Source organism: Lotus japonicus, chromosome 1 (genome assembly GCF_012489685.1).
Source record: "Lotus japonicus ecotype B-129 chromosome 1, LjGifu_v1.2".
Taxonomy (NCBI): Eukaryota; Viridiplantae; Streptophyta; class Magnoliopsida; order Fabales; family Fabaceae; genus Lotus; species Lotus japonicus.
In genome coordinates, this window is record NC_080041.1 from 71,677,335 (window position 1) to 71,701,179 (window position 23,845).

The 23,845-nt window shown below is 31.5% G+C and overlaps 2 protein-coding genes across 2 annotated transcripts; both read right to left on the bottom strand.

The window, feature by feature from the left end:
• Window positions 1-356: 356 nt before the first annotated feature.
• On the bottom strand, window positions 357-3,289 carry LOC130746155 (uncharacterized). The gene is made up of 6 exons (XM_057598705.1): window positions 2,354-3,289; window positions 1,833-1,980; window positions 1,572-1,748; window positions 1,393-1,476; window positions 1,191-1,272; window positions 357-1,045 (listed from the first exon to the last, which is right to left on the bottom strand). The coding sequence occupies exons 1-6, from the start codon at window positions 2,737-2,739 to the stop codon at window positions 609-611; spliced, it is 1,314 nt and encodes a 437-aa protein (XP_057454688.1). The 5' UTR covers window positions 2,740-3,289; the 3' UTR covers window positions 357-608.
• A 17,032-nt stretch (window positions 3,290-20,321) lies between these two features.
• Window positions 20,322-21,038, bottom strand: LOC130744787 (uncharacterized). The gene has a single exon (XM_057596943.1). It carries the CDS (start codon window positions 21,036-21,038, stop codon window positions 20,322-20,324), a length of 717 nt encoding a protein of 238 aa, XP_057452926.1.
• Window positions 21,039-23,845: the final 2,807 nt, after the last annotated feature.

The window sequence follows — 23,845 nt, forward strand, 5'->3', positions numbered from 1 at the left end:
ATACTAGATTTAAGTATTTTTTTCCTTTTATAACCTTTTCTTTTTCTTTCGAAATATTTGTATCATGTGAGTCATACTAGGTGAAAATTGCTAAAATTTGATTTTGTACAGAGGACAGTGACCAAGTAACATTTTTCCATTTCCAAAATTAATTCTCTATGAGTAAAATTGGTGAAGTTTCATTCAATGTTTTTTCTTTAAACAAAAAGAAATATCAACAGGAGCAGATAGTTACATTGCAAGATAAAATCCAAAATTGGTGCCAACGTAAACACTTAATAGATCATTGCAAATATAGCATAAATGTATTTACACTTTACAGAAACAATAACAGATAAATAAAGATAAAATAGATGGAACTGAAAATAGACTTTCTTATTCTTACTGAGTTTGTACAACTATAACTCTTTGACCAACTCATGGAACAAAAAAATTTCTCAAATTATTTCCCGCCCCAACAAACAAGCCGAGACTTTCTCATTTCCCTTGGATTTTACTTTTTTAACTATAAACGATTTATCTAAAAAGGAACCTAACATTAAGCAGCTATGATGGATAACATTGATCATCCAGACCAAAACAATGGCATTCAAGATAAGATTGGTTCACTATCTTTTGCCTAAATTAGCAAATCTTCTAGCAACTCCAAATATAACATACTTGGTCACCAGTCCCCGGTCCAGACTACAAGCAAGAGCAACAGCACCCCCAATGACTAGCATCTTGGGTATGTTCACGCCCTGTGGTTTGTCCGTGGCGACCGCATTTTCAGTCTCTGATGAATTCTCAGTGGTTCCAATGGATTGCAAGTAGTCAGGGCTAATTTTTGTGTTGACCTGAGCCATGAATGCTGCACGAGAGAGTGGAGCACCAGCAGCTCTTGCCTCTTGATAGGCTCTCAAACCAGGCTCAATCTTCTGGACCATTCCCCACATCCCTTTTCGTACTCCAAGCTTTGCAATTTCCCAGGGAATACCCATTTCCTCGTGGTGGAAGAGTAAAACTTCACAGGCAGTTAGCTGTCCATTGCCTCGGTTTGATTCCACTGTCACAAGAAGAACCGTATATCAGTCATAAGAAGTCTAGTTCAGAAGTAAAGGCTAGTTTGAATGGTGGGTTAGACAACTCCTAAAATTGATCTAATACACAAATCAAAGGACTAATTCAATGAGAAGGTTATGGAAATAAACCTGCTCGAATGCACCAACTAGAGTAGTACACATCAACCCGTCTAGGTTTGTCTCGTTTTGGCATTGAAGGACAATCTATTCCCTGAAGAAGGAAACAAAAACGAGGGTTAGAATAACAATGTAACTAAATATATAATAGTAATATATCATCAAGGAATATCTTTAAATATTCCAGCAGAAAAAACAAACTTTCGTCTCATACCTTTGTCACACAATAGTATGACCTCCCACATTCCCATATTCTTCTACCAATAATATATTCTCTGTCTTTACAGAAGAAGGGAAACTGTAGAGAGACAATAAGCAGCCATAAGCACATCAAACCAAATACATCAACAACAATGATTACACTTAGAATTGATCAATCAAGAGATTTTGTACCTTCCGAATCCATTGCACTTTCATGGTTCCTGTCGTAGGACACTCTTCAAGGGTTGTCGAGTTTGTAAGCAAATCATCCCATTTAGGTCGGAATTGATCATCCCAGAACAAGTCTCTCACCATCTCAGGAGTTGCATCCTCAAATATAGTACTGCTTCGGTATTGAGGAGGACCATCCTAACATAGTAACAAGATACTAATAAGAAACTTAAATACGTAAAACAGAATAAAGCATAGTGATATCAATCTTCTATTGTATACCTTAGGTTCCCTCCGCCATGCCTTGTAGCCCATAGTCGGCGTAGAACGATCCATCATCTGTATCCAAGGGAGACCTCCATCTTTCTCCTCCACAAGCTGGCACAGGTGGTTCAAATCCTCCGTTGTAACAGAATCAGAAGTTTCTTCACTGAAATTGAGTAAACATCACAGCAAAACAAAGTGAGAAATTTAATATCCCTTTCATCCCCATGATAGTATAAAAATCCATTTATACAACCAAATATCCAAACTTCAAAGTCATCAATCACAAGGATGCAAACAGCAATAACAGGCCACAAATCACATGACAACATATCCAATTTTAGTATCTCTCCAACTTCCATTTCCAATTGATAAACAACCATCCTATATGATTTCTAGACTAATTGAATTTTGATTAAACAGATTAATAACTATTCATCATCTAAATCCTGTAAGCTAATTAGAACAATCTCCCTAATACCTTAAAAGAAAATTGACATCAAAGCAAAACTCAAAAACAGAATAGCAATCAAAATTACCTTCTGGGAGCATCACATTTCATCGGCGAAGAAGACGAAGAACCCTTCTTACTATTCACATCTTTATTCAACGCCAGAGATTCTGGGTTTGGAGCTTGCATTGTGAAAGAATTGAGACAAGGCGAGGAGAAATAGCTCTTCATGGGCGAGAATACAGAGCTTGACGGCGAAGCCGAGGATGGTGAAGCGAAATCCAAGGACTTAGCAAGCGAAGTGGTCAATTTCTGCTTCCCCAAGCTAGCCCATTTGGGTTTCCAGAACCACCCAACCACCACGCCGAAGAAAAACGCCACCCACACAGGGCTGAAAAACACCGCCACCGCTGTACACGCGCCCAAGATTGCAGGATTCTCCAACACATCGTGAATAGGCTGAGGCAACGCCATAACCAAAAAAACAAACAGAAAAAGCAAATTTTGAAAGGTGTAGAGGAATTTGCAGGTAAAAAGGGCAAAAGGGTTTTGTTAGAAGGAGCTAAAGAGAGAAACTTTGGTGGAAAAACGGAGGAAGATGGAGGGGAAGGGATATGGGTCGGATTGGGTGATGAAACGACGGCGTTTGGTGGCGGTGACGGTGGTGGTGGTGGTTGAGGTTTGTATTTGGTGGATGATGGGAAGGGATAAGAGAGTTTAGAAGAGCCAATAAAAAGAAGGAACGGTGAGGAATGAATGAAGATGCGTGTGTGTATGTGTATGTATGTATGTGTATGTGTGTGTGTGAATTAGAAGTTGAATGAATGAAGTAAGTGTGGTGGGGATTGCAATGAAAGGTTGAATGCAATTTGGAATTTGAGGAATTGTTAATTGGGAGAGTGAGTCCAAGGTTTGTCAAATTGACGGTGCTTGTTGTTGGTTGGGTAGAGGGAAAGGGAAAAAATTGGATAGAGGTGAAATGGAGAGAAAAGATAGGGGATTGAGATTTGAGAGATTACTTTTTCTTGTTGTGTGGCATGATGTGTGAGCTCGTTTTATATGGGGTAGTACTTGAGACTTTCCTAAGGCCTTGTTTTTCACGTTGTGAGAGGAACTCGTTTTTCTTGCTTTTTATTATTTTCTTACAAAAAACTCTCACACGCTGAGTAAATTGAAAGGATTAATAAATTAAGAGATAGGCCATAATAGAGATTGGAAAAAAAAATCGATGACTTTAATGAATGGTCAAATAGTTTTAATTTAGAGTTTGAGTATTACTATGAACTAGTTTTACACTAATTTACCATGTGATAAATTTTTAAAATATGCTTTTTAAACCTTGGTTTTTATGAGATAAGAGAGAATTGAATATGAGTAGGATATGATAAGAACATAATAGATTATTATTCAATCATGTGTTTGAGACCGATTTGAATCATGATGATATAAATAACAGTAAATATCATAAGCGAAAAAATTAATTCAAAATTATATTTATTCTAAAAAATTAATTAATTTATCAAGATTTAGTTTTCACATTTTATAAATGGGTTTATGTTATAAAATTAACTAAATTTTGATTAATTAGTATTTTTTAAAACTAAAGTTTTTTTTTGACGTTAAAAACTAAAGTTACATAAGTAACAAATTAATTTTTCCCCAAGACATCTATAACTGATAACATAAAACTAACCCTCGTAACTTGGAGATTACACTAAAGTTACATAGGTAACAAATTAATTTTTTCCCCAAGGCATCTATAACTGATAGCCATAAAACTAACCCCTCGAAACTTGGAGATCACGTTAAGTAGGTAGGTATTTTGCAAAAAATGTTTCCACATGCGCTGCCAAGAGATTGAACTCTGGACTACTCGATGGTTAAGGAGTCCAATTATATATCTTTCTAGTAACTTTTAAACTTGTATTCTCATTCTTATGGGGTCAAACTTCCTTACCACTAGACCAACACGTTGTTGGTAATCTTTACATCAATATATTAAACAAACATAGTTTAACACTCAATTTTTAAAATATTTTAAAATAAAATTAACTATTTGATTCAACTTTAAAATTATTTTTTAGAAGTGGAGTTAAATGGGCCCATTGTCTTTCTTCTTAATTTGTGGCACTCTACCGAATTTTTCAACACAGGTCCAGCTTCGGTTGCGGCTCCGACCAAACTTTGCTTCGTTATGTGATTGTGAAGTGAGAGTTAAATAAATTGATTTGAGGGAATAAGACTGATAATCAACTTCATGTTTTGGTTTGAAAAGAATGGTGAACAGAGATACTAAAACTTTGCGAAATGATCATTTGCTTGGAGAGGGAAATAAAGAATGTGTATAGCTAGAAAAGGGAAATAATTAAAGCCTTAGAATTAAAAAAAAACAAATTCTATAGCAGCATATTCACATTTATACAACGTCCACAGCTCTTGGGAAGCAATTAATTTTCACTTGGTCCATGTCAAGTTCTTACTATTTGATTAAATCATATTTGAAAGTCAAGTCTAAATTATGTTTTCCAAATAGGAGGCAAGTTGAAAGTCCAAGGCTAATAACTAATTCAATTGTTTCATGAGTTTGAAGGGGCCAAAGCGGCTTAGTGTGGTTACGTAAGAATTAATAATAAAAATTGTATGAAAAAAATATAGTAGTATCAAAATAATGTGCTAGTGGAATTTATATTTAAATATTATGTGTAAATTGTGCTCATAAAATAGTAGTGTAGGCGCGTCACTTGGCCCTCCTAGTGAAATGTGATCAACACGGTTTTGATTTGAAACACCGTTCCTTTTACTGAATGGAAAAACACGTATTAGACCAAAAGGACACTGAAGACTCAGGTTACATAATTAAAAGGGAGAAAAAGATACACACTGACACACCAACCACATTGATTAATACAGGTTAACTAAGTAATTAAGCATATGCTAACCGCATTATTATTTTATTACTATAGTAGTACATCATAACTTATCTTATGCATACTTTAGCGGTTTAGCCAACAGTTGACTTTCATCCACAATATTGAAATATAGTACCAAACTACGTTGTCCTATTTGAACACTAAGGGCCTGTTTGGATGGGCGTTAGAGGGGCGAAACGTGCGTTGCGTTGAGAGAAACGCGGTTCACCAGCTTTGCCAGTAGATTTTGCAGCACAGTTTATGATGTAAGTAAACACCAAACATAATTTTTGTTGAGATTTGAAATTGACTTAAATTTCAAGTATATGGAATATGTGAATTTTTAATGGTCTCAAACCCCACAACACTCAAAAGCAACTTATGTAAATTAAATTTTACTATAATTTAAGTTCTTATATTACTTTTGAACTAATTAATCTTACAACTATGTTCTTAAATTTAAAAAATCAACAACTATGTAAGTACCCTCTAAAATTAAGCAATTAATCAATCATCAATATCAATATCAATATCAATATCAATATCAATATCTATCTATATATATTAGAAAAGAACAACTTCTAGCATGACGTGTCGCTCTCACAAGCCAAGTTAGTGACGTGTCGCTCCGAGATTAATTCTCACTTAATTATTTACACGTCAGCTTTTCCACCTATTAATTATCATTTAATAATTTACACATCAACTTTTCCACCTTGGCCGTATTTGCCACATTAAATTTTAGATTTGATTAGGATTTAGGTTGTTTATTTCTTGATTTAATCTTAATTTATTTTTAGAGCATTAATTAATTTTTATGGTATTTTTATTGAATTTTCGGATTTTTAATTAATTCAGAATTTTATGAGTTTTTATTGTGATTTGCTAGATTTTGATAGTTTTTATCTATATTTATTTAGTACCTTTTTTAATTTTAGATTTGATTAGGATTTAGTTTGTTTGTTTTTATGTATCTTTGTTAGATAGTTTCTGTTAGAAAAATCTTCCTAAAAAATATTGTTTTTTATATAGAGTATCAATATCAATCTATATTAGAAAATAAAAAGGGTTAGAAGAGCAAAAAGACCTTCATACGTTCTCTATCTCCAAAATTCTCACACAATTTTCTCTATTTCTCCCTTCGCGTTAATTCTCATTAAAAAAATTCCACGTGTCATTCTCAGGTTAATTCTCATAAAAAAATTATTTTTAAATTTTAGATTTGATTAGGATTTAGGTTGTTTATTTCTTGATTTAATCTTAATTTATTTCTTATTTTTTTAGAGCATTAATTAATTTTTATGGTATTTTTATTGAAAGAAAAAATTATAAATATGAGAATTTTATATTTGAAAATTATAAAAATGACTCAAATATAATAAACCTTTAGAATATCATTTATATTTGATGGACTAAATAAAAGTTTCATGGAATATAGGTTAAGCTACAGTAAATGAAATCTATATTTACTACTTAACTTATTTTCTAATGTATTATAACAATAAAAAAATTAACAATATTTGATAAAAAAATAGTAACCACGAAATAATTCACCATTGATGTGCGTGAACATCAATATAATAAAAAGAAGTTTTGAATCATCATCAATATATTTCAAAACAATTTAATAAGGAACTAATCATCAATATAATAAAAAGGGTTTTCGAATCATCATCAATATTATTATTTTTTAAACTTTTAACATATCTACTTGAGATCTTGGATGTAGATAACATGAAATTTATGTATGCAGCTATTTTGATTAAATAATTTTCCTTTTTAAAAATCACAAAATTGAAAATAAATAATTTTAAAGATTAAAATTGAAACACTTATTCAAAAATGACAAAATCAAAAATAAATTATTTCAAATATTAAAAATAAAACACATATTCAGAAATCACAAAATAGAAAAATATGATACATAAAAATATCACATATTCGAAAATATTAAAAATAATTGGAGTTTTTTTATTTTTTATTCCTTTGGGTATTTTCCGCAATGATCTCATTATACTAAAAGAATACTCCCTCCGTTCCTTTTTATTTGTCTTTCTAGCACAAAGCTCTTCCACCAAGGTATTGCACTTTTAGAGCTAATTTTCCCATTTTACCCTAATTCAATTCACTATTTACTTTATCTTCATTCATAGAATTTCTCTCTCCAATAATTAATTTCCCAACACTCTCTCTCATATCATTAAACTATTTCAGTTTTCAACAACATTAATCTTACATTGTCTCATGCACTCCTCAAAGAAAGACTAAAAGACTTCAAAAAAAAAAGGAAACGCAGAAGGTTTATACAATTATACTCCAGCACTCCAATTCCCTCCAAGAAAGGACGTGTACATTTCACTCCAATTCCTTCGAATTCCAATTTAATCAAAACTTAATTATTTGAATTCATTTATTTTTTAAATTCAAAGGCCAGTTTCCATTCAATCAAATTCTACTGCAGTTTTTTTTGAACCACTAAGTATCATGCAATTTTATGATGTGATTATATGAAATGTACTCCATAATTAACCGCAAAGTAACATTGGAGTATGTATTTATAGTCAAGTTGAATAGTCATATAGAATAATTAAAGCTAAAATCAGATTGGACAATGAAATTTTGAAGCAAGAAAGACAACACAGTTTTCAGGAAGCTCATTAAATTCAATTTTCCACTACTAAACTTTGAATGGAATAAATGAGATTGTGTTAGGGGTATAATTGGTACAATGTAACCTTAAATCACCAAATGACAAATAAAAGGAAACAAAAAAATTGTGCTAGAAAGACAAATAAAAAGGAACGGAGGGAGTATTTTTTTAGATATAGATAATAGATGAACATGATTTTGTATCAAAATAAACTTCTCATCTCTTTAATTATAGTAATTTAAGATAAAATATTTTAAATTGACAATGAGTTTTAATGTTTTTTATTATGATGCTATAAATTGTGTACATATAATTTAATTATAGTAATTTAAGACAATTTTTTTATAGATTGACCACGATATCAATTTTTTTTATAAGAGTGCTATAAATTGTGTCAAGCACTGAAGTGTGCAATATACAGTGTGAGGAAGAAAAAAAAAGGGTCATACCAAAGGTTTGTTCCTTATATACCTTCATCTTTACAATTGAGATTTTTTTTTCTTCTTTTTTTCTAATGCACAATGTTCTATATATTTTTTTCTTCATCAATCTTCTTCAAAAATGTCTTTGGTTCAAAGGTTTGTTATTTCTGATCTTATACCACATGCAACGGTACAGTTATAGTTGTTTTCTTTCTTATATTCACTGTCAATGTTTTTTTTTTCTTTTGCAATTATATAATAAGACTATTTGAAAATTTCTATTGTATATCCAGATTCACTTTTTTTTGGGAGAAACACGTGAATTTTAATTTCCATCAATTAAAATTAGCTTTTGCAGGAAAATAAGAATGAATGCCGCATGATAAGGAAATTTTAACCAATGATAGATATTCGTTTGCATAACATTCATACAAATTAGCATTTTCCATAATTTTCACCGATGTGAAATCCATGCCGCTACTGGAAAGAACCAAGTGCCAAGGGCAGAGGAAAAATAGCCTGCATTTTAAACCAAACGCCCAACAATTTGAAGAAAAAAATGGTAAATAAATGACCTCAATCATGCATGATTGTTCAAATTGAAAAATAGTTTACTTTAATTAAATGTCTAATTCATAATTTTATATTCTCCCATTTATATTTTTAAAGTTTAAGTAAGATATAATATTTTACCTACAAATAATTTTGAATGATTAAATTTTTTTAATTTCATCTTTATATTAATATATTTAATGTTATTTATTACTATGAGATGAATCAATTTTAAATCTCCATAAAATTAGCAGTTGAGTTTTTTCACTATAAATGACAAATATTTCCTACAAAAAAAATTGATCACATTTAATAGGTTATGATATTTAAATATAAATAAAATATTCCCAAATATTAAAAAGCAAAATGTAACGTGAATGTTGTTTTTTTAAATATATGTAAAAACATGTATTTCAAAGTTTAGAAAAAAAAATTAAATGCAGATTTAATAGTGTTTTAAAAAATATGTATTTCAAAGTTAAGAAAAAAATTTTAATGCAGATTTAATAGTGTTTTAAAAAATATGTAATAAAAATATTTATTCAATGTCAAGAAAAACAAAATTTGTATATATATTTTTGGGATGATATGGGGGTGTCAGGTGGCAAAACATTCTAGAAAAAAATCTTCATGCAGATTTAATATTGAAAAACAAAGGATTAATTAATTTTTATGGCATTTTATTGAATTTTCGAATTTTTATTTAATTCAGGATTTTATGAGTTTTTATTGTGATTTGCTAGATTTTGGTAGTTTTTATCTATCTTTAATTAGTACATTTTTAAATTTTATATATGATTAGAGATTTAGGTTGTTTATTTCTTGATTTTATCTTGGGTATTTTATTTTATTTTTGATGTATTTTTAGAGTATCAATTGATTTTTATGGTATTTTTATTGAATTTTCGGATTTTTATTTAATTCATAATTTTATGAGTTTTTATTGTGATTTGCTAGATTTTGACAGTTTTTATCTATCTTTAATTAGTACATTTTTTAATTTTAGATTTGATTAGTATTTAAGTTGTTTATTTCTTGATTTTTTCTTAATTCATCTTATTTTTATTTAATGTTAATTCTAGGAAAAGGGAGATGATCTGATGCTAAGGGTCCACAAAACTATCATGGACACGCAGAGATTTGATGGTTGCTAGGTGAACTTGGCAGAATTTCTCATTAGTTGCGGACTGCGGTTGATTCTATATTGTTTCCATTTATCATACATTAAATTCTTATTTAAAATTATTGTTGCGAAATGCGAGTATTTTTTTTACGGGAATAAATATCATAATAAATGCCATTCAGATTTTTTTTGAGAATAAACAAGTTATATATTAATAATAAAGCATGAGTGGTTAAAACCACCCAAAGCACCGTACAAGCAGCAAAAGCCCATCACTAGCAAATACAAAGAAAACAAAGACAATACAACTAGAAAAGAAGAGAAAGATAACACAACTACTAGAACTGGGAAACGAAAAGAACATTAATAACATTCAGATTTAAGCGAGTTTTTTCTGGGTTAATAATATACTACTACTTTGCACTATTTAATTAGACAGTAATCTTTTTTTACTCATCTTTCAAAAAAATCTTATTTAACTCCCTAAAAAATGATTTCTATAATATATTGGTTCAATAATTAATTAATATATTTGTAGATTTGGTAAAGGGATTACACACGCACACATAACAGAACCCTATTTTAAAATAATACTATAACCCAATTATTTTTAATGGAATAATTAACTCAACATTTTTAAAAAATCCTGACATTTTTTTTAACGTCCTAACATTTCTTAAAAAGCATCTCATGCAGTAGCACTTCAAGGGGATCAAAGAAGTAGGTGAAATGTGAATTTTTAGATGGTATGATGTCATATCCAATTAATACTTATGGAATATATTTGATGATTCACTAATGAAGTGTCGAATATTAATTAGTGAGTTTTAGAGCTTGGAGTCATCCAATACTATTAGAGGGAAGAGGTGGAAGAAGAAGAATAGTTAAAAGTTGAATCGTTCAGATTAGGTAAAGAAAAGTTAAGAGTAATTATATTTATATCTGTATATAACTATAATAATTTGATAGTAAGAATCGTATGAGGAATAAAAAATATTAATGCATATATACTATAAGTCTATTAGTGCTAACATATTTGAGTTACGAGATCTCACGGGAAGGAACATTTTACATGAAAAATGAAAATTTGTACGAGTGAAAAAAAAAACATTTTTACATAACTTAAGTGTACTTTTAATAATGTAAACAATAATTATATATTTATGTATTGTTACATATCTAAAACACAAAAGCAATATCTTTTATGTAACACGGGTATACATCTTCGCAAACAAAATTCAGTTATAACTCATATATGCAAAACTTTACAAAACACTAGAATTGAGTGTCTGAATTTATGCTATTTAAATATCTACATCTTTATTATGATTATTCTTACCTTCTTAGTATCTTAAATTTTTTATAATTTAAAATATCAATATCAATATATATTAGAAAAGAAGAACTTCCATAGTGACGTGTCAGCACCAGATTAATTCTTAGTGACGTGTCAGCACCAGATTAATTCTCATAAAAATTATTCCACGTGTCAATTTGTTAGAGGATATAATTTTCAATTGATATATGTTTTAATTTTATATATTCTAACCTAATTAATTGATATTATTTTAGAAGATATAATTTTCAATTGATATATGTTTTAATTTTATATATTCTAAAATAATTGATTGATATTATTTTAAAAGATAAGATTTGGTCTTTTAATTTATTTTAAATTTATTTTTAGAATATATTGATTAATTTTTATTGAATTTTCGAATTTTTTATTAATTCGGGATTTCATGAGTTTTTATTGTGATTTGCTAGATTTTGTTAGTTTTTATGTATCTTTATTTAATACCTTTTTTAATATTAGATTTGATTGGGATTTAGGTTGTTTATTTCTTAATTTTATTTTAATTTATCTTATTATTTATTTTATTTTAAATCCAGAAAATACTTTATTTTTTTTTAGATTTACTTTTAGAGTATATTAATTAATTTTTCTTAAATTTTCAGATTTTTAATTAATTCAGGATTTTATGAGTTTTTATTGTGATTTGCTAGACTTGGTAGTTTTTATCTAAATTGATTGTTAGTATAAGTTTATTGGTGAAGTAACCACAATTATTTTGGGTGGGAGAATTATTTTGTTTTTTTCTCACATATATAGATAATTTGTTGGGGTGCGCACATATGAGGCAATACACCATTTTTTGTTTCTCTTGACTGAAATGTGCCTTTGATTTTTTGTTTCACAAGGGTTCCACCCCAAGATTCACAAATACACTAAATACAATTCTTTCACCACAGTCCTTTCAAATTGGTGAAGGAGGGTATTTTATTCTTCAAGACTTCATTTTGGGTTTCTGTTTCAATCTTCTTCATGAATTGATTTTGTTCTTCAACTAATTGTAAGATGTCATATGCTTCAAGGATTCCTGCTTTTCTCTTCTTAATCAAAAGCAAAAGGATTGAGGAAAAGAAAATCTTCTAGGGTGCAGAATATTCACTAATTGGAAGAAAAAAAATAACACGTGTCATTCTTAGATTAATTCTCATAAAAAAAATACATTTTAAATTTTAGATTTGATTAGGATTTATATTGTATATTTCTTGATTTTATCTTAATTTATTTTTGATTTATTTTTAGAGTAAAAAAAATACATTTTTAAATTTTAGATTTGATTAGGATTTAGGTGGTTTATTTCTTAATTTTATCTTAATTTATTTATTATTTATTTTTAGAGTATTAATTAATATATCCCAAACTTTTTTTTAAAAAGAAAGAGTGAGTTTGAAAGCTATAGCTTAAGTTAATTTTTTAATATATTCAAAAATAATAATAATAATAATAATAATAATAATAATAATAATAATAATAATAATAATAATAATAATAATAATAACATATGTGTGCGGATATGGGTCGGTTGGGTACTATAGTGCCCATACCCGCACCCATACCCACTATTTTTTGCGGGTAATTATCTGTACTCAACCTCATACCAATTTAACGATTTTTATCATACCCATAGTGGATATTTTTTGCGGGTACCCTATGATTTTAAGACCCATTGTCATCCATAGATTTAGATTTTGGCAAAAATGGATAGCTTCCTGTAATGACATTGAATTGTCTAAATGTGGGGAGCTTCCAGTTGCTACTCACGTGAGTATGGAGACGAGTACATGTAATTTTTTAAAACGCGGGTGTGGAGATGGTACTATAGTACCTACCCATTGTCATCCCTACTTAGTTGGAATAAACACAATAATGTTATACTTTATGATATATCTTACACAATTCTGATTTGTGCTACTATCACATTAATATGTTGATAATTCCTTATATCTATGATTTGTGTTATCGTCTTCATATTTATGAAGAATGTGAAACGAGTTTCTCTTGGTCTCAATCAGGCTTAGAAGAGAAGTCTTTATCTCCACTTTACTCATCAATTCTGACTTTTCTATTTCATTCGTTGTTTAATATATTTTTAATAATCAAAGTATTAATTAATGTATCAAATACAATAGACATATTTCCCGTGTAACGCGCGGGTAAAAAATACTAGTGTTCTTAAAATAAGAACTCATTATAAGCAAAGCAAGCATTGGAGATGCTCTTAAAACATGTACTTGTTGGAGTATTTTAGCTAGATAGGTTATATATAGTACCTTATATGGCTGCAGAGTTAGAGTATTTTTCCTCTTTAATCCTAAGATTGTGGATTTTATAGCTGAGTCAACTTGTATATTTTAGCTTGAGATAAGTTGTAAATGATTATTTATGGTGTCAGTATGTGCACTATTGAGCTAATTATAATTGTTGGCCAACTAAATAACCATCGTTAGATAATCCAATCTTAACATCAATACTATTTTAGAGTAATTATCCTTTCCTCCATTTTGTTAGACATAAGAACATAATATTTAAAATTACATACGACGAAAATAGCCACAATTAGGATAACAACAAATTAGCTTGCTAAATTGACAGATAGGGACTTGGGCAGAGAAGGTTGCCTTCTATCATTTTCTACTTCCCCTCCATCACAAAAGTTTAATGGTTGGAGTTAGTCTCTGGGTGCACACAGCTCAGATCACATGATATTTTTAGGTATATTAGTCATAAATATATTTAAATTTATGACACCATATTAATTTTTTTATTAATAACCCAAATCCAGTTACTTAACACAGTACAAACTACACACAGGATCTCAAATCACCAAACTTATTAATTATTTATTACTCTGTTCCTTAACATTTTATGATTTTTTTAGGCTTAAATATGTTTTTGGTCCCTCTAAAATTAGGGTCTTTTGATTTAGACCTTTCAAAATATATTTTGTTGTTGGTATACACCCCTAAATGCAAAATAATACTGAGGTTTCAGCCCCTAATGTCACCTTACATCGTTTAGAGGAACCTAAACTAAAGAATCATAATTTTATTAGAGGGACGTAAGACATGATAAAAATTGAGTTTTAGGTCCCTCTAAAATCATGGTTCTTTAGCTTAGGTCCCTCTACAATTGTAGTTACTTAGTTTATGTCCCTCTAAAATATGTCACGTTAGTGATAAAGGTTTTTTCCTCATTGTTTGTACTGCTTTTGGCTAAACCTTTATGATTCAATCATAGTAAAGCAGATACGAGTTTATCGTCCTCAAGGATTGTGTGAACATCAGTTCCCCTAGTTAAATATTGATCTGAGCAGATAAAAAGATGCTTGATAAATTGTTTTTGTGGTTTTTGAATATAAAAGAAAACAGTAAAAGACGATTTACTGAGGTAACAAAGAAGAAAACGTATTTAGAATGCATTCCCCTAATCCTCTAATTGCTTTCAACTCAAACACTTTTGCAATGGTTCATTTCACTTACGATGCCGAGAGTTATCCACCTAACTATCCCTAGCCTAGGTGAATCTATCAATTGGAATTCTTGGACGTAATCCCTTACCATCTAGAAAGCCCAAAAGGAACAATACAACTCGAATTCTCTCTCAAAGACATTCTCAATGACCAATTTTTCCTAGAACAAGGTACCCTAGGCTTGCAAATCAACATTATCACCCCGGAAACTCTTGTTAGAACTCAGAACCCCACCTGTCACGTGTAAATCCACTATTGCTCCTACCCAAGATATTCTCACCCTAAGACAACTAGTTCACTGAGTGATTTCTCTCTTGAACCGGACCCGCAATTATCTCCCGATCTCATGCTAGTCCATAGGAATCTAACACAAACCAATCAATACTTGAAGCGAAGAAAGTAAAACTTTAACACACAAATTCTGACCTAAGACATAGGCGGTCTACCTTCACTGAACTACGCATGCACTAATTCATATCAACCTTCCGATCTATTTATAAATTAGTGGAGCTCTTTTGATTATCAATTGATAGGTTAGAAACATGAAGCATAGAAAGAAACACCATACATGAAATATTTCCATTTACATCAATGAATGAGTTTAGAACAAATCAAAGAATCAAGTTTCAAGAAGCTAAATACAAAAATAGAAACAACATATACAAGGGATAAGGAAGAAGAGATGAAACCCAGAAGAACGGCGAAGGATCCACGGCGATAGAAGCTTTCCCAAGATTTCCATCGCCTCCGAGAGGTTGTCACGGTCTTCGGCGGTCGCCGCCATGCTCCGGAGCTTCAATTCGTCAATCCTAGACCCAGGGACCTCTCCTCCATGAAGCCCAACTCCCTAGCTCTGTTTTGCTGCAAAAATGGGAGAAATTCGAAGAGGAAATGGAGAGATACCCACAAAAACGTGTTCTGGCCCTTAAATAAAAGTTGAATCCGTCAGAATGGTGCTAAGCGCCATTTTCTGGTGCTAAGCGCCCCTGTTACTTCCCCCTTGGGTTTTCTCCACCGCCTTTGGTGTTAAGCGCCACTTATTGGCGCTAAGCGCCATGGTCTTTTTGCCAAAATGGTGCTAAGCACCATTTCCTGTTGCTAAGCATCAAACCTTCAAATCTTCATTTTCTTCATTCAAACTTGGCTCTTCCTTGAATTTCTTCCCTACATCAAAACTCCAAGTTAGAACATGAAATTAATGATATTTTCATTATTTTTATGCTAAAACAAAATACGTGCTATATTAACTCTTTTGAGGGATAAAATGATCAATAATGCAAGCATACAAGTCAAATAAGTGCTTAAAATGATATTGAAATATACGTAAAAATGACACTTATCAGTTAGCGTCCGTTAGGTAAAGTTAATGGCAAGGGCTTATCTCTCCATATTATTTTCAAAATAAGGGTGTATGTATACTAACAAAAAAAATTTAGAGGGCCTAAACCCAAAAAACCCTAATTTTAGAGGGACAAAAACATATTTAAGCCTTTTTTTTAAATAGAAGTCACTTTGAAGAATTTTTTTATCCTATTTGACTGTCTACTTACAATTTCAAGAAAACATTAAACAACTTTTCAATACATTTTTGCAATAAATTGTGATATTTTCACTTCACATAACAATTAAATACTTCAAACAGAAGAGAGAATGTGCAACAATAAATGATGAAAGATAATCATGAATAAAGGTTAAAAAAGGTAAAACATGTTATATTTTTCTAATATTCAGCAAAACTAATAATATTCGTTTTTTAACTGCTAATTACTTTTCTTAATTTGTGTGTTTCTTATTTACTCAGACATGCAAAACAAAAAAAGTATATCTAGAAAGCATTAGATATTTCTTTCCAAATTGAATCTCGTAGTTAATATGAAATAGATAGTAAGATTTTGAAAAGTTACCATGAAGAGAGAGATTATTGATACTCTTCTATTTCTTATTAATTTTGTCCCTTAAGAATTTCAAGAGAGAATTAGTTGATTTTTTACCAAGTAATGTCGTTGTGGGAAAAATAAATGAGGAAAAATAAAATACATTATATGGTAAAATAGAAAAACAAATAATATTTTTCTAAAATTATTAACAAAATTAATTATACTCCTTAATGTGTGTTTCTTTTCTTTCTAGACAGTTAATTTAGAACAGAGTAGTAATTAAGAATATAATTAAAATAGAGGGAGGAATTTATTGAACTTGTAAGTTTTAAATATGGTGATTTTGGAAAGTTAATCAAGCAATTACAATTTTTTATTAATAACTACTTTTATTGCTCTTAAAAAATTAGGTAAAGTGACTTATATATAGAAACAATTTTAAAACAAGCTTATAAGTTTATCTAGGGTGTTGCGCACACATATTTCATATATCTTTTCAGAGCAATTAGTACATCAACATAATATTTATAATGTGAATTTTGGGGTACCCATAAATTATTTTGGGTGTAGTATCTGTATTGAGTGACTCAGTAGATTATCATGGTCAATTAATGAACGGAGAGCAATAGAATTCTGCCATCGAAACTTATTGACGACATTTGGATATCGTGGTCGGCGAACGAAGAGAACGGTAGTGCAATTCCAACGCCACTGCTTTGAAACAGTTTTGGTGATACAGAGGAGATGAAAGGTTGAGAGTTGTATGAAGAATTACTTAGCAACTAATTATAATAATATTAACATTTAAAATTTATAAAAGAAAATATTAATGCAAAATATATGAATAATGACTCAACTACAACATGTATGTTTTTTATTTGTACATATTATTTCGGGTACCACACTTTAATGTAGCTTAAGGTACCACATCAAACATCTATTTATAATCCCAACCAATTGTTTAATATCTCTTATCCTGAAAATGTTTGGACATAGGAGAATCTTCTGAGCTTAAAGCTTCACTCGCTCATGACTCTTATAATGTTCTAATTTTATCTCAATAATGTCAGTTACTTCTCTTATAAAAACAATCACAACCAAAATATATATATATATATATATATATATATATATATATATAAATAAAGCATGAGATTAACTAAAATAAGTTCAGCAGTAGCTTAATTTTTCATCAATAAGTTCTACGGGACTTTGACACAACAACTTGTTGTAACATTGTGGAAAAATTCTCCGCACAAAGAATGAACAGGTATGATGAGAGAGGGTCACCTTGTCTAAGGCCCCTTTGGGGGGAAAAGGGTTTATCTGGACTCCCGTTGACCATCACTGAAAAGGTTACCATTGAGACACAACTCATCACAACCAGTATCCAAGCTTGGGGGAAACCAAAACAGGTCAGCGTGCGCTCCAAGAAATGCCACTCGACACGGTCGTAAGCCTTCGACATGTCGAGTTTTAGTGCTATGTTACCCGAGGTTCTCCTATTACACTTCATATGGTGGAAACATTTGAAGGCCACTAGGGCACTGTCCATTATGAGGCGATTGGGCACAAAGGCGCTTTGGTTCTCAGAGACAATGTCAGGGAGTATTAGTTTCAAACGGTTGGCCAGGACCTTAGTGACAAGCTTGAAAAGGACATGGAATAGGCTTATGGGGCGGTAGTGGCTAATGTGGGTTGGCTTCTTAATTTTTGGGATCAACACAATGAGGGTATGGTTAATATCTCTTGGACTTTTATGGCCATTGAGAATCTGGAGCACTAAATTGGTTACTTCATCTCCCACAATATTCCAGAATTTCTTGTAGAACAGTGCAGGGGTACCATTTCCTGGAGCCTTGGTCGGGTGCATGCATTTGAGGGCCTCAACAACTTCCTCGTAGATGTAAGGGTTGTTCAGAATGAGCTCATGGCTAGCTGTGAACTTCCGCTCACAAGGGAAATAGGATCAGTGTTGAGAAGATGTGGAATGATTGCTTGGAAGAGGTTTGCAAAGTAGCCATTAATCACTTCAGTTATGTCTTCTTCCTTTACAAACCTATTGCCCCGATCATCCTCTATGGCATCAATGGTGTTCCTGGACTTCCGTTGCGATGCCTTCCTGTGAAAAAAGTTGTATTTCTATCTCCGTGAGCAAGCCAGGTAGCTCTTGATCTTTGGCTCCAGAATATCTCCTCATGTTTGAGGAGTTCACTTTCAGTTTTTTTTTATTCCTTGATCGTGGCTTCAGTTTGGAGATGGTCGTTGAGAGCTTTCAGCTTGTCCTTTAGAGCGGCAACCTGTATGAATGGGTTTCCAAATCTATTTTCACCCCAGATTTTGAGGTTTTCACCTGTGGCTAGGATCCTCCGATTTGCAGGGCCTCTGGTGTGGCTCCACGCTGCAGCCACAACTTCCTCGCAGTCCTCATCCTGTAACCAAAGCTCTTCGAATCTATATAGTCTGGTTTTCTTTCTTTTCTTTCTAGCTTTTAGAGAGCAGAGGATGCTGATGGGGCTATGGTCAGATTCAAATCTAGAGCGGTGGAACACCGAAAGGAATTTCCACAATTGTTGCCACTCTGGGTTGGCTAGAGCCTGATCCAACCTTTTTTCAATGTTGTCTGGAACCGGTCTATTGTTTGACTAAGTGAAGATTGGGTTTGAGTAGCCCAGGTCCTGCAAGTTGCAGGCATCAATGTTGTTGAGAAAATCCATTTGTTGTAGAGGTGTCAGAGGTAAACCACCACGTTTCTCTTGGCAGGTGATTTCATGGAAATCTCTAAAACACATCCGTGGAGATTGGTCATTGGGCTTGAGGTTCCTTAAGAGCTGCCAGGACTTCCATTTGTGTTATTTTTCTAGAAAGCCGTAGAAACCTGTGAGGGTGGCTACTTGGTTGTCATGATCAATAGGACAATGAAATGGATACGATTTTGTGAATAAGAGATGATGGAGAGATCCAGATTGGATTCCAGTGGAGGTCAAGTCCTCCAACTTTTCTGCTCCCAGTACCTGCAAAAACATAGTCAAAACCTTCAAGGCGCCGAAGGCGTTGAATTTCAGTAGCTTTCTTTTTTGTCTCAATGAGGAAGACAATGGTGGGAGCTTCAGCTTGGGTGAGTTGTCGCACAGCTCGAATTGCACCCGGGGTCCCAAGCCCGCGGCAATTCCAACTCAAGATTTTCATGGTGACCGGTGTGGTGTCCACGTCCATGAGTGAGGTAGCATCAACCGCACATTCCTTCCTTTTTGGTTCCCTAGGCTGTTTTGGAAGGTCAACTGGGGGCGAGGATGGGCTACAGGCTCTTCTTTTCCATTTTCTGAGGTTGCAGGTTATTGTTTGGTCATGGAGGATAGTTGGGCTTTCATCTTCCTCCTCTGGTTCTAGGACTAGTAAGGTGCTGTTCTCATTTAGGGTTGTCTCTGGCTGTGAAAGTTTGAGTCGGGGTGGGCCAGTTTAGGGGGTGTTTGTCTCCCACTCATGGAAGGGGTAATTAGTTTTCCTTTCGTTCGGTTGGGATCAGTGGAGTCCTTTTGTTGTAGAGTGAACTTTCCCAAAGATTCCATTAAGCTAGCAACCATAAGTGTGGTGGTTGGTGGGGTCATAACTGTTGTGGTCCCTAAAGGTGGAACCTTTTCTCCTTGCAGGGCGCAAGTTTCCCCTTTGTCCCCCACATTGATTGTCGTCTCAGGGAGCCCCATTAAAGGCACACTAGTTTCCTCAGATTCAGCATCACCTCTTCCTCTGGTACTTGTACTTCCCGATTTGGACGAGTCCCCTTTGTCGAAAAGGGATCTTTGCTTAGGGGTGTTCTTCCTTCCTGTTTCATTACTGACTGGTTTGCTGGCTTCAAGGGTGAAGCTCTCACCCATGGTCCGTAGGGAAGATTGGAAACATTATCTTCTTCCCATGAATCTTCCTTATCATAGCAGTATCGGAGGACGTGGTCTAGAGACCCACAACCAAAGAAAAAATCGGCCAATCTTTCGTATTTGAACAGGACCTTAAGTGCTGGCTTTCCTGCTCTCGGGATCATGGTGCCCCTCTTCAAGGGTTTGGAGAAATCGATCCAGGTTCTGATATGGAGGTAGCCCCCAAGCCTCTGTTCGTCCTTGTCGTCCCAAGAGACGTATTTCCCCAGGAACTTACCCATGCGCATCGCCATTTGCTCTGTTCGGAGGTTCATGGTTAGGTCATACACCTTGACCCAGAAGAGTGTGTGGCTCAAATCCACCTCTTTAGGGTTTTCATCTAGGTTCATTTCTTTCATAATGATAAGGTTGTGGTTGAAGTTCCATGGTCCCATCTGTTGGATATTCTGACGATCCTGCTCTGCAAAGAACCTGAAGGTGAAGAGGTTTCGTGATATGTCTCTGGCCTCAAAACCGTGTTTGGTTTTCCGAGTGTTGGTGACCATTGATTTAAAGGATCAGTTATTGATGGATTAGTGGGTAAGAACCCGTCCCACAAGCCACCAATCTGTGGTGAGGGTTGGATCTGGTTCTTCAGCTAACGGTGGGAATGCTTCAATTTCGTCGGGGCAGAGGGAGATGTTCTGCCATGGGTCCATCAGGTGGTCAGGCCAGGGGAGGTAGCCCAGTGAGGGAGGAGAGGGAAGCACGAAGCCTGAGGGGAGGTCTCATCGGCAAGCGCCTATAAGGGAAACCCTAGCGGAGCTTAATGGGAGAAGCATCGAACATAACAATTTATTTAAAAAAAAAACTATGTTATCTCTGTGTTGAATACTTGAATGTAGTAGTTTTCTGGTTCACTCTACTCTATTCATATATAGACTATAGAAATTGTGTACTCTTTTTCCTTCATTAAATTTTATCCCAAAATGATTTTTCTTAGTAAGGTTTTAATAAGACACTCTTCATTTTAAGGATGAGGGGATTTTCTCATTGGGAGTGATAAAGTAGTATGCGGTGGGATAGCAATAGCAAGGGTTGGACTCTCAGCTACTGTAATTTTCTATTGTCTTTGTCTTTATTTTCTTGTTCTTCATACTTGTATTGGAGTTGAAGTAACCCTTGTACTTCATTTCAATATATAATTCATGGCTTATAAAAAAAATATGCATCTCATTAAATAATGAAAGAATTAAAAAGTTTATAGAGTAGCACACTTGAGTTTTACATTAAATGCATTAGCAAAGCTCAAGTGTTGCATTGTATTAAAAACATTGTAACAAGCAATCATAAATTTCTTTGAAATAAATATATTAAACAATAACATTAAAAACTAAAAAAATTTGTATTCCTAAAATATATTCAACTATTTACAATAACCACATTTATAAACTTAAAATTTACTTAAGTATTCCATTGGATACTTTTTGTTTTACAGGAAAAATGATATTTTATTGAAATAGAGATACATGTGAACAAGCACACGTGTTGAAAACCAAACAAGAACAACCCCCCAAACTTAAAATTTACTTACGTATTTCATTTCAAAAATATTAAAAATTAAACTCAATAATAAAATGATATTTATTAACAAATAATTTAGATAAAATATTTTAAAATTAAAATTTTCTATTTATATGTAAAGAAAATTTGAGTATTACATTAAATGAATTAAACCATAAAACTCTCATACCTTTGTATTAAAACACATTAAGAAATAATAATTTTTATTTGTAAAAAATATATTACAAAATATTTGAAAACCGAAAAAAATTGTGTATTAAAAAACTATTCAACTAATTGCATTAAATAACAACATTCATCAACTAAAAATTGACTTAAAAAAAAACTAAAATTTTCTTAAGCTTTTCATTTGAAAAATATTAAAAAGTAAAATTATTTAATAAAATAATAGTTTTAATAAATAATTTAGATAAAGTAGTTCCAAAATTAAAAAATTCCGCTTAAAGGTATTTAATATGAACTATATAACATATATGTGCATTATCGAAAAATATTTAAAACTATATTTTTTTTATTTTTTATATATTAGTAAAAATTACTCGAGGAAGCACAATAGTAAAAAATATTAATGGTCCAAGTTGTATAAATTTTTGTTGTGACAGACTTATCCACTTAACATAATCGTAGAGCCTCAGGCGATTAGTCTCATGGCTATCAGCTATGAGGAAACATTCGAAAACCAAATAAGTTAAAATTTATTTATTTTTCTTGGTCTTGACAGATCACAATAAATGACTTTCCCGGTTAAAAGTATAAAAAATAATATTAAAAATTATTTCATGATATTAAACACTCATTACTTAACTTTTTTTACTTATTTAAATATTTCAAATTAACTTAATGAATTTTCATATTATTAAATAAATAAGATTTAAATTGTTAAAATTATTTCTAGGATGATAATTATTAATTAAATATCAATAATTAAATTTGAGTAATATCAATTACTTACACAAAAAGAACTCTAATATTTTTTTGAAATGTCTTAACACAATTTTTTATATTTATAATTAAAAAATATTTTAACTCTTTTTACGGGAACTTTTATTTATTTAAACTACAATAATTTATATATAATGTTAAGAAATATTGTAAATAAAACCGTGCAACACATGTGTATAATATCTAGTATATATAAGTAAACGTCACTTGACCTATACATTTAAAATTATTAATTATTTATTGATGACTTGATGTATACATTAATAAAAATATTAATTATAAATTGTAAAAAAATCTGTTTCACATATTTAACTAAAATAACTATTCATTATTAATGACAACTTAAGGAAAATAAATAAATGATAATAATAAGTAAAAATAAAGTTGACTTAACTTCACATTAATCACATATTTACTAAATAATATTTTACACCATTAAAGTTATAACTAATTATAATTATAAATGATAAAATTACTTTGTTGTTGATAAAGAATATAAAGAATATGTTATTATTACTTATTTGATGAAAATTATTAAATATAGTTTAAAAAAAGATAATTATTAAGTATAAATTATTAATAAAACTTGATTAATATGTTATTTACACAAATAAATGTTGAAACATTTAATATTAATAAATTTCATTGATTTTCATAAATTGTTAAAATGTAAAAGTAAATTGATATACAAAAATAAGTATATCTATAATTTTTTTAAATAATATTTCTGCCTATATATAATAAAGAATCACAACTCATAACACATCAACAGTTGCAATGTCTCTTTTTGTGAAAAAGGTTCTTTTACTTTCCTTTCTTATGTTGGCATCATGCCAGAGTTCATTTT